The sequence below is a fragment of the Poeciliopsis prolifica genome, unplaced genomic scaffold (genome assembly GCF_027474105.1).
Source record: "Poeciliopsis prolifica strain line A6 unplaced genomic scaffold, Auburn_PproV2 SCAFFOLD074, whole genome shotgun sequence".
Classification (NCBI taxonomy): Eukaryota; Metazoa; Chordata; class Actinopteri; order Cyprinodontiformes; family Poeciliidae; genus Poeciliopsis; species Poeciliopsis prolifica.
The window spans coordinates 1,158,153-1,172,819 of record NW_026562449.1 but is presented as its reverse complement, the minus strand read 5'-3'; the positions used below and the strand labels follow the sequence as shown (position 1 = coordinate 1,172,819).

General features: G+C 37.7%; 2 protein-coding genes across 4 annotated transcripts in view; one reads left to right on the top strand and one right to left on the bottom strand.

The window, feature by feature from the left end:
- The window catches only part of bhlha15 (basic helix-loop-helix family, member a15), a 168,659-nt gene that overhangs the window by 68,171 nt on the left and 85,821 nt on the right, over window positions 1–14,667 (top strand). The window lies entirely within an intron of this gene.
- Window positions 45–14,538, bottom strand: eif2ak1 (eukaryotic translation initiation factor 2-alpha kinase 1). 3 transcript variants are annotated; one of them, XM_055021135.1, is made up of 15 exons: window positions 14,126–14,538; window positions 11,504–11,671; window positions 11,290–11,426; window positions 10,842–10,885; window positions 10,668–10,767; window positions 10,475–10,555; window positions 9,411–9,504; window positions 9,264–9,312; window positions 8,763–9,141; window positions 7,895–8,003; window positions 7,655–7,761; window positions 2,161–2,275; window positions 1,993–2,072; window positions 1,629–1,865; window positions 45–362 (listed from the first exon to the last, which is right to left on the bottom strand). In XM_055021135.1, exons 1-15 carry the CDS (start codon window positions 14,295–14,297, stop codon window positions 237–239), a joined length of 1,998 nt encoding a protein of 665 aa, XP_054877110.1. In that variant the 5' UTR covers window positions 14,298–14,538; the 3' UTR covers window positions 45–236. The 3 variants fall into 3 exon arrangements, with proteins under 3 accessions (XP_054877110.1, XP_054877113.1, XP_054877112.1); XM_055021138.1 differs by lacking the exon at window positions 14,126–14,538 and adding an exon at window positions 11,775–11,913; XM_055021137.1 differs by having other exon boundaries at window positions 48–362; window positions 1,632–1,865; window positions 14,126–14,532.

Here is a 14,667-nt window from a genome sequence, read left to right as displayed (position 1 = left end):
TTTTGCTTGGACACTAAAATCAAATTAAATATTACAGTGTTTTTGAAATACATGAGATGGTTTATTTAGCAGCTGGATAAAACAAATGTTTAAAAAGAGAGAGAGAAATAGAACACTACCATCTCTAGGACAAGACACTTAAATGTTCACACATGCAGGCATTTGTATCAAGTCAAACCAAGTAAATTAGGGGCTCAATAAATTAAGTTCAGACAATCTGTTGATGCTTTTGAGGTTCAGGTTTTGTCCAGTTCAGTGAAGCCAACAGTGACTTTTGAGTTCTGAAGCTGACTGATCTGTCTCCTCAGCTGCATGATCTCCTCCTCCTGCTCTTCCACTCTTTTCTGTAAACCGTGGATGACCTGAAAAAGAAGGAAAATAAATATTAAAACTGGTTGGTAGTGATTTTGGGCGCCTTTGGAACAAAGCACCGTTGATCCAAAAAAGATGGCACTTCTTTTGCATCACAGTTGAGAACTTGAAACTAGGCTCGGGCCAGCAGTGACACAGGAAAGAAAGTTATGATGACAGGTTTACTTTTGGTTTCAAGCAAAGGAGACTCAGAGGGGAATGCATCGTGATTAGGGCAGACCAAACATTTGAACAGTTCTGCATGAGATAAAGTAATGTCAATATTTGGCCATTAGAGTAGGAGTTGTGTAAATGCTACTGAAGTGGCAAATGTCCAGTATATATGGCATGTGAGAGCTATGGAATTTTTCAATATTTTTGGGAGTCTGGCTTGTGTGGTGACTAAACTCTGTAGGCTTCAGTGCTGAAAGTGTAGGAAGGTGCATTACGTACATAAGGCAACATATCTCTTAGTAATACACAGTTGGGGCATAAGCAAAACATAAAACGCTAGTAGCAGTTTAGTAGGGCCTGCAGCTGAATGTTAATTAGTGACGGGACTCTTTGAAAGGAATCAAATCTCCAGGATCTGTTTACTTCAAAGTACCTTACAAAGGATTCATTTTTGAAAAGGTACATTTTTCTTGAAAGTCCATTTATCCTGCATGCAGTTTTATATTAATTGGTTTTGTAGGTTAAGTTCACATGAGAACTTCAATTATATGTATTAAGTTAAAACAAAAAACTCGCTGGATTTTATTTATTTGCCTTTTAAATGAAATAGAATCGTAGGCACTGCAATGTGTGCAGAATCCTATTGTACAGGGTAAAGAGTCTTTCAAAAGAATCAGCTTGTGTCTGAAGCTCGCGTCACTAATTATTGAACACCAGTGTTCAATGATGTGTCCTTATGAAAAAATGTCTTTGTGGGGGGAAAATGTAGTAGTAGAAATAGTTGTCTTTCAGCCAGCTGACAGTGTCCAGAAATAGCCTCGGGAGGGGGAAATCTAGACAGATCTACATCTAGACTGATCAGTCCAGAACTTTCTCTGGCGCTTCATTTGAAGCACTTTAAATGAACTGGATAATGGCACATGCATGCCATTTTGTAACTTTGTAAACTCTACTATGCCTTAATATCTGAATCTGGCCCAAACCTACTTCAAACTAAACACATGTGCTATATGCATATACACTGTAATCCTAAACTATATCTGCACACTTAAAGAGTTCTGAAGAATTAAATGAACAGTATTAGGCAGATATTTATCCCGTACTACCATGTCTTTATTGTGGAACAGTTCACTCTCTAGCAGCTGGCTGGCTGCTGGCCGAAGGCTGGGGTCTTTGCTCGTCAGGTTTACAATGTATTTAGTCAGAACTGGCCATCTGTGGCAGAAGGAGTCTGGAATTTTCCCTTCTCTCAGATCCCCGAGGGTCCGGACCCGCTCCATCTCTGTCCCAAACGGATGGAACAGCTCCAGGGCCAAAACCCCAATGCTGTACATGTCTGACTGCAAGAGCAACATTTACTCTTAGTGTGAAAAAAAACAACATGTAGAGAGAAGAATGTGTTTGATCTAAAACTAAATCCATTCATAAACAGTCTAAACACAAAACAAAAATGTAAGTTTTATTTACCTTTGAATCATAATGAGAGCCTTTCAGTTGTTCTGGTGCAGCGTACACAAAAGTGCCGACACCTGATGTATGGGCGGAACCTGAAAACACAAAGAACCATTCAGAGGAAGTGGCGCCATCTACTGGTGTATTGTAAGAATGTAATAAGATGAAAGTTTAATAATTTACCATCACCAGGAGAAATTGTTCTTTTATGGTCATCTACTATCATATCCCTGCATGCCAACCCAAAGTCTCCGATCCGAACATGACATTCATGACCGTGGAGGAAAATGTTTCTGGGCTGGAAAAAAACAAAAGAAGGAAAAGTTATTGGGATTAATTTACCATGTGATCAGTTGTGAAAGTGGAGAAATCTAAGATTTCAGGGAAAAAATTTTTTAACTATGCTGCTGCTACCACATCATCTGCCGAGTATGCATAACGTATCCAAATGTAGGATTCAGTTTGTCAGAGAGAAAAAGTGAGACAGTTGTAACCACTGAGACATGAGAAACACATTTTGAGAAATAATGAAGTAGTAGGATCATCTCACTTAAGACTGCTGCAGAACTTTGACAAAAAGGATCTTATTCTTAGTTTATTTTAAAGCCTAACAATTGTTTAAAAGTTTATATTTTCAAGTGCTTGTAAATTTAAGCTCAACTGATATAAAACATCAGTGCATACATTTTTAACCCTCTGCAAAAAGTATTCTCTACAATTTTAAAATATTATAATACTCTTAAATCTAAGTCTCTTTTCAAACTCTAGTTAGAGTTCCTTCAAATGAAAGTATTATTTCAGAATGTTACTGACATATGTAGCAGAAACAGTTTGTAAATCCTTAAATAAGAGGCCAGAGACGCTTTTTATTTTTGTTTTAAAAGTCGGGCTCCGCTATCCGGAGGTCCATGTCTACTTGTGGGCTTTTAGATGCTCCACTGGGGTTTTAATATATTTAGCCAGAAATTATAAAGAATTGACCAACATTTTTAAATAAATATAGTAAAGAATAAATGCTAGCATCAGCAATTTTACTAGGGAATATTTTTGTGAAGCAAAACCATTGTATTTAAGAACGACGCAGTCGGAAGTGTAATTTAACCAAGACATATATACATTTTGCATTTAGGATAAAAAAAAAAAATAAAAATCATTGTCTGTAAATCTCTTCTACCCAGAATTCCTCAAGTGGCAGAGCTTTTGCTTGACCTTGGTTCAAATTCTGCAACAAGAAAATCTTCTATTATGAACCTTTTGCTAGTCAATCATTTATCTGACATTCCAAATATAACCACCAGCGTAGCACTACTCTCCATTGATGTTAAGTCCAGCAGAAAGTGCGAGAGCTTTTCACATGTTGATGTCGGCAGAATTTTTTTTTGCTGCAAATGTGTCCTTTGATGGAAATGATGAAGCAATCACTAAAGGAATGCTGTTAATGCATTTCAGGCAGTACAATGCTCATTTTCTTATTAAAAAATTTCTTATTTGTTTATTTGAATCTTATAAAATATATTTCTAAACCTGTATGACCAAATCATCATAATAAGCAAATAGTAAAATAACAGGAAGTTCCAGCTCCAATTTTTATGACATAAACATTCATGAAAATGTTTAAATAAAACAAAAAAAAGGAGTTCGTCCACCAATTTATTAAAAAAATAAAAATCAAATAATAATAATATTGAAAGTTTTTCTCAAGCAGTAACTATAAAAAGCACAATCATCATGTTATTGCAGTGACTCGTCCAGTGGGTGTCAACAGCCCCTTTTACAGGCCCTAAACGCAGCCAGGGTTATCAGATGGGACTGGACCGCAACGGCAAAGTTAGGTCAGAATGGCTCAGTACCAAACACAGAAGCAGAAGTCATTGATCAGAACACCAAATACAGGGAGGAGGAAGTTGATGTTGACATTTCATTTTAGATTTATTCTTTACCATGAAAAACCAGAATAACTAGAATCAAACCAATCAAAGTCTTAAAAAAGACTCTCAAAGCAGTCACTCTGCAATCCTCCAGCATGGACAAGGACCAAAGCAGAGACAAGAGAGATAAAGTTATTAAGATTTACAGAAATGAATTCTACACAGCCGTTCTGAATGAAGATGTCAGAGGAATAGAAGTATGGGAGCAACAGTCAGACAGAGATACAGGACGGTTCATCTGGAAGATGAGGCCCTTCTTTGGAAATGGCTTCTAAGAGAAACAATTTTAAACTTAAATTAACAAGTAGCGCCTTAAAAAGGCTAAAAGCTAGCCAAAATGCTGCAACTTCATGTTTAATGCTTGAAAATAAAATAAAGGTGGCTCATACACACAGCTATGTCTCTTGCTGCGTTAGGCAGAGCCATCCTTCCCCCCCACCTGACTCTACGTACAGAAGAGTCCACAGCCTGCAGAGTTTGCTGTCAGCTGGAGCTGATGATCAAGTCAAGTGCGTACAAACATCCCAGATATGTGTTTACAAGTTCACACACTTTGCAACCAGAACCTGAGAGCTGCTGTACTCTACCATATTTTTACACTACTTGCTAAGAGCTCAACCAGGAAAAACGAAACAAAACCACAAAGTCTAGACAGTGAGCGCACTGGTCTGGTTTTGGAACACAGATACCAAAGATGCCTTTTCCACAGGAACAAGCTGGTTCGGACATTGCTGCATTTGGTCATCATCAACTTGCCGATCACCACGACGACCCGGACAAAATTTATCTTCAAGTTCTGGACCACTGTGGCGAGAGCAAGCAGGCAGGCTGAAGCCTGTTTACGGCTGCTCTGTAAGCACGGAGCTGACGTCAACGCGCAGGTGAGGTTGAACACGTCCTACCCAAATTCCGAACATGAAATAAAAAAAGTAATTAACAATGACATTTCAAAATAGAGTTTTGCCATTGTTGATTTGCTGTTTCTTACTAGATGGATGATCAGAGTCAGCAGACGCCTCTCCATCTGTCAGTGCGTTACAGAGCACTATTCAGCTGCGTCGACAACGTGAATGCAGTGGACAGCAGTGGACATAGCATCTAGTTTAATCAGCCACGGAGCTCACGTCAACTTGTTGCTACTTACGCACACATTTCAACTTATACCTATAAATAAGTCTTAAAGGGGCGGTGTTATGTATATCAAGGGATTCCTCAAACATGTATAAAATAATCAAAGCAACACCCCAGATATATTTTAACAAGGGAATGACATCATGACATGACATAAAGTTCAAAAAGGTTAATTTTACATCATATCCCCCCCTTTAAAGAATGCTGTTTTCAACTATGTATTGAATAAAATTTTGTTTTCCAGAGGATGCATCACTCTGGGAACACTCCTCTGCACCTCGCTGCAGTTGCAGTGATGACAAAAACAACAAAATTCCTGGATGAAGACGTGTGCTGGATCTGTGAGCTACAAGCCAAACACTGTAAACGAGGCCGGTATGTCGCCATTCCACCAAGCGTGCAGCCTGGGGAACGAGCAGCTAGTGGACCTGCTGCTGAGATACAGAGCTGGTGTCAACAAGCTGAGTGCAGCAGGGGAGAGCTGTCTGTTCCTGTTCCTGAACCACACGCCTAACATGAGGAACAGCTCCCTGCTGATCAAACTCCTCACCCTGAGCGCCCTGCTCACAATCTGCAGCCACGACAGCTGCTTATCCTCCACCTTAACTCAGCCACGCTTCTTTAAACAGAGAGAGCAACTGATCCAACTAACCCAGCAGCCAAAGAGACTTTGGGATATTTGCAAAAGTAATATTTATCTGAAACACATCAGAGGAAGAAAGGAGGAGCTGAGAAAAGTTATTCCTGAAAACCTATACAACTTTGTCTTCAACCAATGGAAAATACAAAACCTTTTGTTTGTGACAGAGTGAAGAGGTTCAACATGCATGAACCTGAGCTACAAGATTTGAACCATTCAGCTGAGATAAGATTTAATGCCTAAAGTATTCTCTACCTTAAAGATTTTCACTGCCTGTCACATTAAAAACACAAACTTCCTTGAATTTTATGCTGAGCAATACATAACTAAACTGGAAGGCAAATTATATTTTTTTTTTTCCTCAAATAAAATATCTAAACACTGAGGTGTGTTTCTATTGAACCTGTTACTCTAACACAGGGACTGCAGCCTTACAAACTAAGTATTAGTTTTATCCCTTCAGATAAACAAAAGCTACTAAGAGCAAAAAGATGTTACATAACTTTCTCCGAAAGGCAAACTTAAATGCTTTAATAAATATAAATCATAGGAAATGTGAGGTCGTTCTTACAGAACCCTGATTTTGTTTTTGGCTTCAAGACAAAGAAAAACAAAACATTTACAAAAAAAAAGGGCTAATGCATTATTTTTCAATGGGAAGATAATGCTGTGGAAAATTATGTAAAACATAAAAAAAAGACTATTTCTAAGGTAATAATGAGAAATAAATAACAGTACTGACAGTTGTGTCATTTTGTTGTAAAAATTCAGGGCAGAATTGATTAAATACTAAAAAACTTTTTAAAAAATTAGAGTTGTTGCATCTGTACTAAAATAAACATTTTTGTTGCTGCATTTTTGTGTTAGCGAAATTTGTTGTAGCCGTTGTAGATTTTACAAGCTCACAAGCTGCAGGTTGCAGACCTGTGCCCTAACACATCTAGTAAGACTCCAGTGCAATCATTAAGCTTCTTTAAAAAACAGAGTACCTCAGAGAGTACTATTGGCAAGTAAATGGTTGTTCTCATGGGGAGGCAACTCACTCTGCCAGAATAAGCAGTTCCTCTCCAAAACAGTTGGTGGCAGCAGTGACGTGTGCTCAGTTAGGTGTATATCTATTCAAAACTAAACATCTCACGGAGCTCTGAATGACACATCAGCCACAACAGGAATGAGTCAGACTTAGAGTCAGTCAAAAGGCCAGTGGTACCTCTGGATGAATTGCAGAGATTCACAGCTCAGGTGGGAGAATGTGTCAACAGGGCAGATAGAAGTTCATTCCGATAATGTCACAATCTCTGCACCCCACAAGAAGTGTAACTGTAACTAAACAGTTACTTCTTTCTACCACTTCTCAGACATGTTAAATGGGATTTTTGTTGGGTGTGTGTATGTAGATGGTTATGTATGGATGGGTGTGTTCACACTGGGTATGAATGAACTTTAGAGATTTATTTGGGTCTGCATTTCGTTAGTGGATGAATTGATTGATATAAATTTACTTAGAAGGGTTTATTTTTTCTTTTTCTTTGTCATATGTTCAACTGTGTGTATGTGTATGCACGTGAGTGTGCATGTATGTATGCATAAATATACAGATGCATAGATTCATACTAGAATTAATGTGGATATGCTCAAGGAAATGGATGTGACATGTCTGGAATTAATCAGTAAAATCGAAACAAAATCAAACAATAAATAATTTCAAAAGGTGGTTCAACAGAGTGTTGACTAATAGAAGAACTGTAGAGAAATTCTAACTCTAACAGGTCCATAAAAGCTTTGTTTTGGTCTATCTCATAACGTTTCATTGAAAAAGTACTTCATTTAAAATCTGTAGCTGTAGTGTGACAAATGTGGAGAAACTTAAAAAGTTGTCCACACATTAGTGGACAATTTCCAGATTTGCTTTTGCAAAACAATTAAAGCTGTAGAAACCTAAATAAACAAGATGAGAAATAAAATCTAGTGCGGTTACCTTCAAGTCTCGGTGCATTATTCCTCTGGAGTGAATGTATTCGACCCCTTGAAGAATGTTCCTCAGCAGGTTCAGTGTGAGTTCAGCATCAACACAGTCATAAGGAGCTGCAGACACAAGCAGAAGAAATTGGACCATTTTTATACCACAAATTGTTCAAAGTAGAGAACTCATTTCAAGTTGCATAAATATAAGGAAACTGAGTTTTTGGTGGATTGCAGAGAATGTAAACATGTTTACATCTCGGAATGTGTTCCTCTTGTGGCCTGGAGTTCCTGTCAGAAATCCAGTCCTTTAGTGAGCGCTCACACAACTGCATCTGGATGTACAGCATCAGGTGGAACTGAACCTGCACATGGAAAAAAAAACTAATATTAAATGATACATAGGGATATACTGATCCACTTTTTTTATTTCCGATATCTGAGCTTTAGTGTCTGATACATAAAAACAGCTGAATTAACGCAAAACGTTTCTTTTTTTAAAAAGACATAAAAGCAATTAATTACTAATTAATTTACTAACTCTGCACCAGAACAGCACACTGAAATACACCAACAGCTCCACTAGTTTGGCCAAACATGTAAAAACTACATTTAATATATTCAGTCAGTGCAAACAGGAGCAGAAAAACTAATGTAAAATAAATAATAAAGAAACAAAGTAAAAAAATCAATAAATTGACTATTGATTTCAAACAAAAAATTGGTCCAAATATTTTGTTGGACCGCCATTTGGGACATACCTCTACCAGCTTTGTCCATCTCGAAACATTTAAACATTTCTACTTGGTCAAACTTTCAAAAAATAAACTAACAAACCTTTCTAATGGTTCAGAAAGTGCAATTAGGAATTCTAAATATAAAATGAATAAATAATACAGCATGACGTAGCTCAGAGCACAAAGCACACATTTAGACTGAGTAGATCTGATTGATTGCACACATTGCTACCAATACCCTATCTGGAGTTGTTTTCAAAATGTGGGGGCTGATACAGATATTAACATTGGATCAGTGCATCACTATTGTTTATGATGTTCTGCTTACAGAAAAATCAGGAAGAAAAAAAAGACAAAGTAGTGGTCATGAGAATTTAAAACACCTACATCTTTAGAGGATCTTCTGGTGTGGATCTCAGCCCACTGCTGATGGTCCTTGTCAACACAGGAGTTGTTGTTCAGCTCAACGCTGCCCCTGCTCGAGTCCTCGTCCAACATGGCCGACTGATCCCAACCCATGGCAGGACACTTGGAGCCATTCCTGGGCTCCCCCTGTCCCAGGAACACACAGGGAACGTAATTCTCCGGGAGGCGGCGCACTGTCTTGGGACACACCACCTGGTGGTCCTGGGCTGAGACTAAAGCTCTGATTGGCTGGCTCTTTGTTGGAGGTACTTTAGCACTGGAAGTAGCACTAGTCTCTCCTTGACTTTGGAAAACTATAGAAGAGCTGCTGCTGCTACTGTTGTCAAGGCTGTCATCGAAACTGTGAATGAAATAATGAAATAGTGAATAATGAAATAAGTACAGGAGGTGTACTGTCAGTTAGGGGCAGCAACAGGCTAATGCAACTAAAGAATATTGAGAGAAAGGAATGACTAATCATACCCATCTTTTTGTCCAGGAGATTCCAGAGCAGGAAGGTGGGACTCAGGATCTACAATAAAGGAGGTTATCAAAGCCAGAGTTAGGACAGATCAGTCTAAATCTTCTTTCATTAATGTTGAATCAACTTGTTTCATGATAAAGACTCACGGACGGCTGGCTGAACATGTTCCATCCATGCAGTGTGATAGCCCACGATGTTTACATGCTGCAAGCTGGATAACACTTTGACTTCTCTAAGGACCTAGAAGTCAAAGTTAGATTGAGGTTCTGCCATCGATCAGGAGGAAATGTGAAACTAAAACATTTCTTTTGAAACAATTCAAAAATAAAACCCCCGTCTAAATTTGTAGCTGTGTGCCAGGTTCACATGGCAACATGCTAAATTTGTTGATTGATTTTCAAAGCCTAAGAGCCTAAACATGATGACAAAAATCATAGATATAACTGGCTTGGTCCTGCAGTGTGTGGCGTTCAGTCACACACAAACCACACACAGGTTTCCTTCACCAACATTCAGATGACAGTCAGGAAAGCTCACAAAAAGTCAGCAATAAAATCTTGTCGTGTGAACCAGGAATTAGAAATATGTCACCTTCCAAAAGAATTCACACTCATTGAGGTTTTTTAGATATTTTATGAAAGACTCACACAGAATTATTTTACTATTGTTCGTTATTGTTTAAGACTTTTACAAACAAAATTTAAAAGTGTGCTGCTTTTTTGTTGGACCACCATTTGGGTCATACCTCTACCAGCTTTGTCCACCCAGAAACATTTAAACATTTCTACCAACTAATCTTTCAAAAAAAAAAAAAAAAAACATGTTTTGTGAAACATTTTTAAAGTCAAATCCATATTTTTCCCACATGACAAATCTGAACTACTTTGTTTGGTCTATTAAATAAAGCCCCAATACAAGATACTAAAGTTGTCATTTCTGAGTAAAACTATAAATAAACAATAGTCTGTGAGGTAGTAATTGATAATATTCACAATTACATTCAATGAACTTCAAATAATTATCAAAGCTGGAGCAAAACACTGTTGGTCCCATGCCAAAGGCAAGCAGATGACCAAACATATGGATGATTTCAGTCCATGTGTTTTTACAAGAAAGAAAAAAAAAACACTTTCTGTTGAGTAGCGTGAGGCATATTACATCATAAGAGATATAATGCAGTTTATGTCTTTAATTTTACAGGGAAGCCAACCTTCATGCAGTCCTCTTTGGAGACTCTTTTGATGAGAATTTTCTTCACAGCATAACTCTGGCCATCTAGTTTGTTCACAACCTACAAAATGATAATCAAAAAATCACAGTTACAATTACATTAAAGTAAATTAAATTTGAACATGAAAAGAAGTTTTAAAAGAATTTGGGGAAAAAAATGATCATTGTAATACCTTAAAAACATTTCCGTATGATCCTTTTCCAAGCCGACATATTTCTTCAAACTCACTAAGATAGCGTGAAGTCTGGGCTTGAAACAGCCCCTCCTTTGGCCTGTGGTCAGATCAGACTGTTAGAGTACAAAAAATAGCTAGAAAGAAAAACAGAAATAACTCTAGACACGTTACCTTACAGCTGGGTTATGTGGATTTGTGCCAAGACATTGTTGGCCCTGTGAATAAAACAAAAGTAACAATAAATTAACTAATTTGTTAAAACAAAACTTCTTTTCTTCCCCCCCAAAGTGTCAAACACCATATCCACAACTTCATTAAACATCTAAGCGTCCATAACACCTTCATCTTCCTGATATTTTGTCACAAACTTCAATGGTTTTTATAAAGACTATGTGGCAGAGCAACACAAAGTAGCACAAAACTGCAATTACGTTCCCCACAAGACTTGCAGCAAAATGTGAAAGTACAAATAAATAACTCAAACATGCTGAACAAAAGTGGACGCCAAATAGTGTTTTCATTCTTATTTGTGAATAAATAATTCCTGTGATTACATCAATTTCCAGTAAAGTACATTAAACTTTGCTGTTGTGTTCATCACAAAACTGCTGCACTATACCTGTGGATAGAGCGAGGTGCTAGCGGCGTTAAGTAGCTCAGTGAACGCTCGGTTGTGCTGGAGTCTAATGGTGCTGAATTCATCACTGATAGCCAAAGGTGACAGAAGATTCAAGGCTGCCAAACGCTGGCCGATCACTGTCAGAGAAGGAGAACAATTCAAATATCTGCTTTATGTGACGGTGTATGAAACATGAAGCCTGCTGAGCGGCTACATTTGAACAGCATCCGCGAGCGCGCCGGATTGCTCTCGTAGACGCAGCACAGGTGTTCCAGCAGCGAGCCGAGGAGAAGGTGATTGGGGATCGCTGAGGCAAACTCTTGGATGGATGGGTAATGTCTGCCAGCCATCAGGAGTTCACAGTTACTCTCCGAATCTGAAGCTGAGCGTACACACAAAACACACAATGAATATTCTTTTAAAAAATATATATTGTTCTATGGTTAATATTTGGAAAATAGTATACTTTAAGTTTAGCCACATACCTTCTTCAAATACTTTTGCTATCATTTCAACAATGTTTCTGTCTCCTATGTCCATGTTTGACAATGAAAGCGTTAATGAGTCTTCCCTCTGACTGCAGTACATGAAGTGAACTCATCTTATTTATACATAAGGGAGCGCCCAGGAGCCAGGCTTATCTACTATGTCCAGTGGAGACCAACCCAACCTCTCTTCAACACACACACACACACACGCACGCACACACACACACGACTAAGATGACATGTGCCAAAAAGGGAACGTGGTGGGGGGTTAAAGGGGTTAGTGAGGCACACTTGCCTTCTCCTCATGATGCAGAATGTGTGTACGTGTGTGTGTGTGTGTGTGTGTGTGTGTGTGTGTGTGTGTGTGTGTGTGTGTGTGTGTGTGTGTGTGTGTGTGTGTGTACAAACACACACACACACACACCAATTGTCTTGAACGTTTTCAAAATATTATAAAAGGAAACCCAGTGGAGCAATTAAATATTATGAATATTCTGTAGAAATGGGAATTTTACCAACAAAATAGACACAAGCAGCTTAGTGGTATCAAAGCACACAAAGCTTTTTATTTTTTAAGTAACATTTTAAAATCCACTGATAGAGATCCTACAGTTTCAGGTTCTGTTAAAAAACGTCAGAGGAAGAGCCAGATTGGCCGGCTTCACAGAGAACTGAAAAACGGAGCGATGCTCTGCAGAAATCACAATAAACTGACTGTTTACATTCAGCTGAGTTTCTCGGAATAGGGCTGCATATTTTAGGATTTAAATTGTCCATTTATTTACTACTGTATAGCTTTTGTATGATTGTTTACTGTACTTTATACTATTTGAATAGAATAATCCTCCATTTGACCCTGACTGGGGACATTCAAGTGTATTGGAAGCAAAGTAATAAGTAAAGGTAGCAAAAAATAAATAATTTAAGTAAAATAAAAATAGAGGCTGCTCAGTAATGCCAAAATGTATGTAAACATGACTATTATAATGGCAAACATATCTTGTAAGAACAAACGTTAAGATAAAATTAAGAAGTTTGATTCAATTCAAAGATACCTTATCTAACCCAAAGAGAAATTAATCACTCATATTGGAAAAATGAGTCTCTTCTGAGAGGCTTTGTGGTTTGTGATGCTGTGGGCAGGAAGGATCTCTGGTAGCAGTCAGTCTTGCAACAAATATGAAAAAGCCTCTGACTGAAGACAGTGGCAATATGACAGCCTCACAAGTATCATGACATTCTAACAACTCCATTTCCAAGCAGCAAAGATGAGATTCCACAGTAGCATCTTGGATGACATCAACAGTTCATGGAAAGCTCTGCTAATCCTCCTCATTTGCTTTTGCCACACTTCTTCAAATCTGTGCCTGGTCATACTGTTAGAAACCCGGGCAGTCGGGATATGACGATTTGATCTTCCTTCTTCTCGTTCTGCTCTGAATCCTCAAAGCCTCTTTTTCAACTCCTCTGGGAAATGGGCTTTTTGAGATGCTGATCAGAATTGTAAAAACTATACCTTGTTGTCATGGTTAGGCATAATTGTTTTAAACTTTTTAAATACCAAGATACAGCGATATTGTTGCCATCACCATGGAAATCTCATTACATAGTAGACATTACACCCAACTGCAGATTGTTGGTTTGGAACGATAATCTTTAATCCTTTACCTCACTCTTTACTGAATAACAAAAAGCCCAAATAAAAACAATCACTCGGATAAACTCAGCTTATTAATACTGGAGAGAAAGAGGAAAAACAGGACAATGCTGGAAAATTGTTTTTGTGGATGCCATAAATTTGTTTTTAAGCAACATACATGCATATATATATACATACATACATACATACATATATATATATATATATATATATATATATATATATATATATATATATATATATATATATTGTGTGTGGGTAAATTTTTACATTCATCACCTCTGAAATAGTAAATCAATTTAAAAATATACAGAAAACATTTCATCAGTCCCCTAACAGTTGAAGATTTTTAGAGCTTGCGCCTTAAAAAGATAATAATGGTTGAATATCAAAGGTGAACTCTTAATTAGTAATAGTAATTAAGATAATCCATGAAGAAAATTGCACAACACATTTGTCATATCAATATTAACTATCATATCTTAAATCTAACATCTCTTTAACTCATTCATATAATCAAATAAGGTCACAGTGATGTCTCGCGGGATCTGGAAAAGCTCCATCAATGAACATTTTATAATTATATATAGATTTTTTTATTATTATTGTACCAGTGTATCAATAAATGCGATGTAAACAAATTATTCGATAAAATTGAAATTCTTGTAAAAGAAGCACAGCTGCTTACTGTCAAACTGGACGTCTTCGTCCTCTTCGCTCGTCAAACTTAACAAGCTAATGCTGCTCTCAACCTGGTGTCTCCGGACAGAACTGAGGTTCCGGTGGACCAACAGGTTGCTAGCGCTGCCAGAACATTCCTCAGAGCGCATCAGACCGTTGTCCGGCGTCGAACTGTACATTTTAAACGCGAATGACAAAAAAAATAAAACTAAACCATTTTTCTACAGTGTTGCCAAGTTCGCAACGGCTACCCTCATGTTAATCGCTAACTACGGATAGAGAGTCGCCTTTAAAACTTTTACGGAACTTGTCAGAAAAGAAAGCTAAGGGGAAAAGTCCCGAGCGTCCCCTGTCAACTGTCGGCCATGTTTGAGGAGCAGCCGGTTTAAAGGGACCGTCATAAAATGCGCTCACCATAATAAGAAAACAGGCTGTTCCTTTATAATTATTCTCCAAAACAAGAAACGCGTCCAAAATACAAGTAATTATCTGATCATAAAGGCAAACGTTTTTAAACTAATTGGCATATTTGGTGAAATTATTTACTAA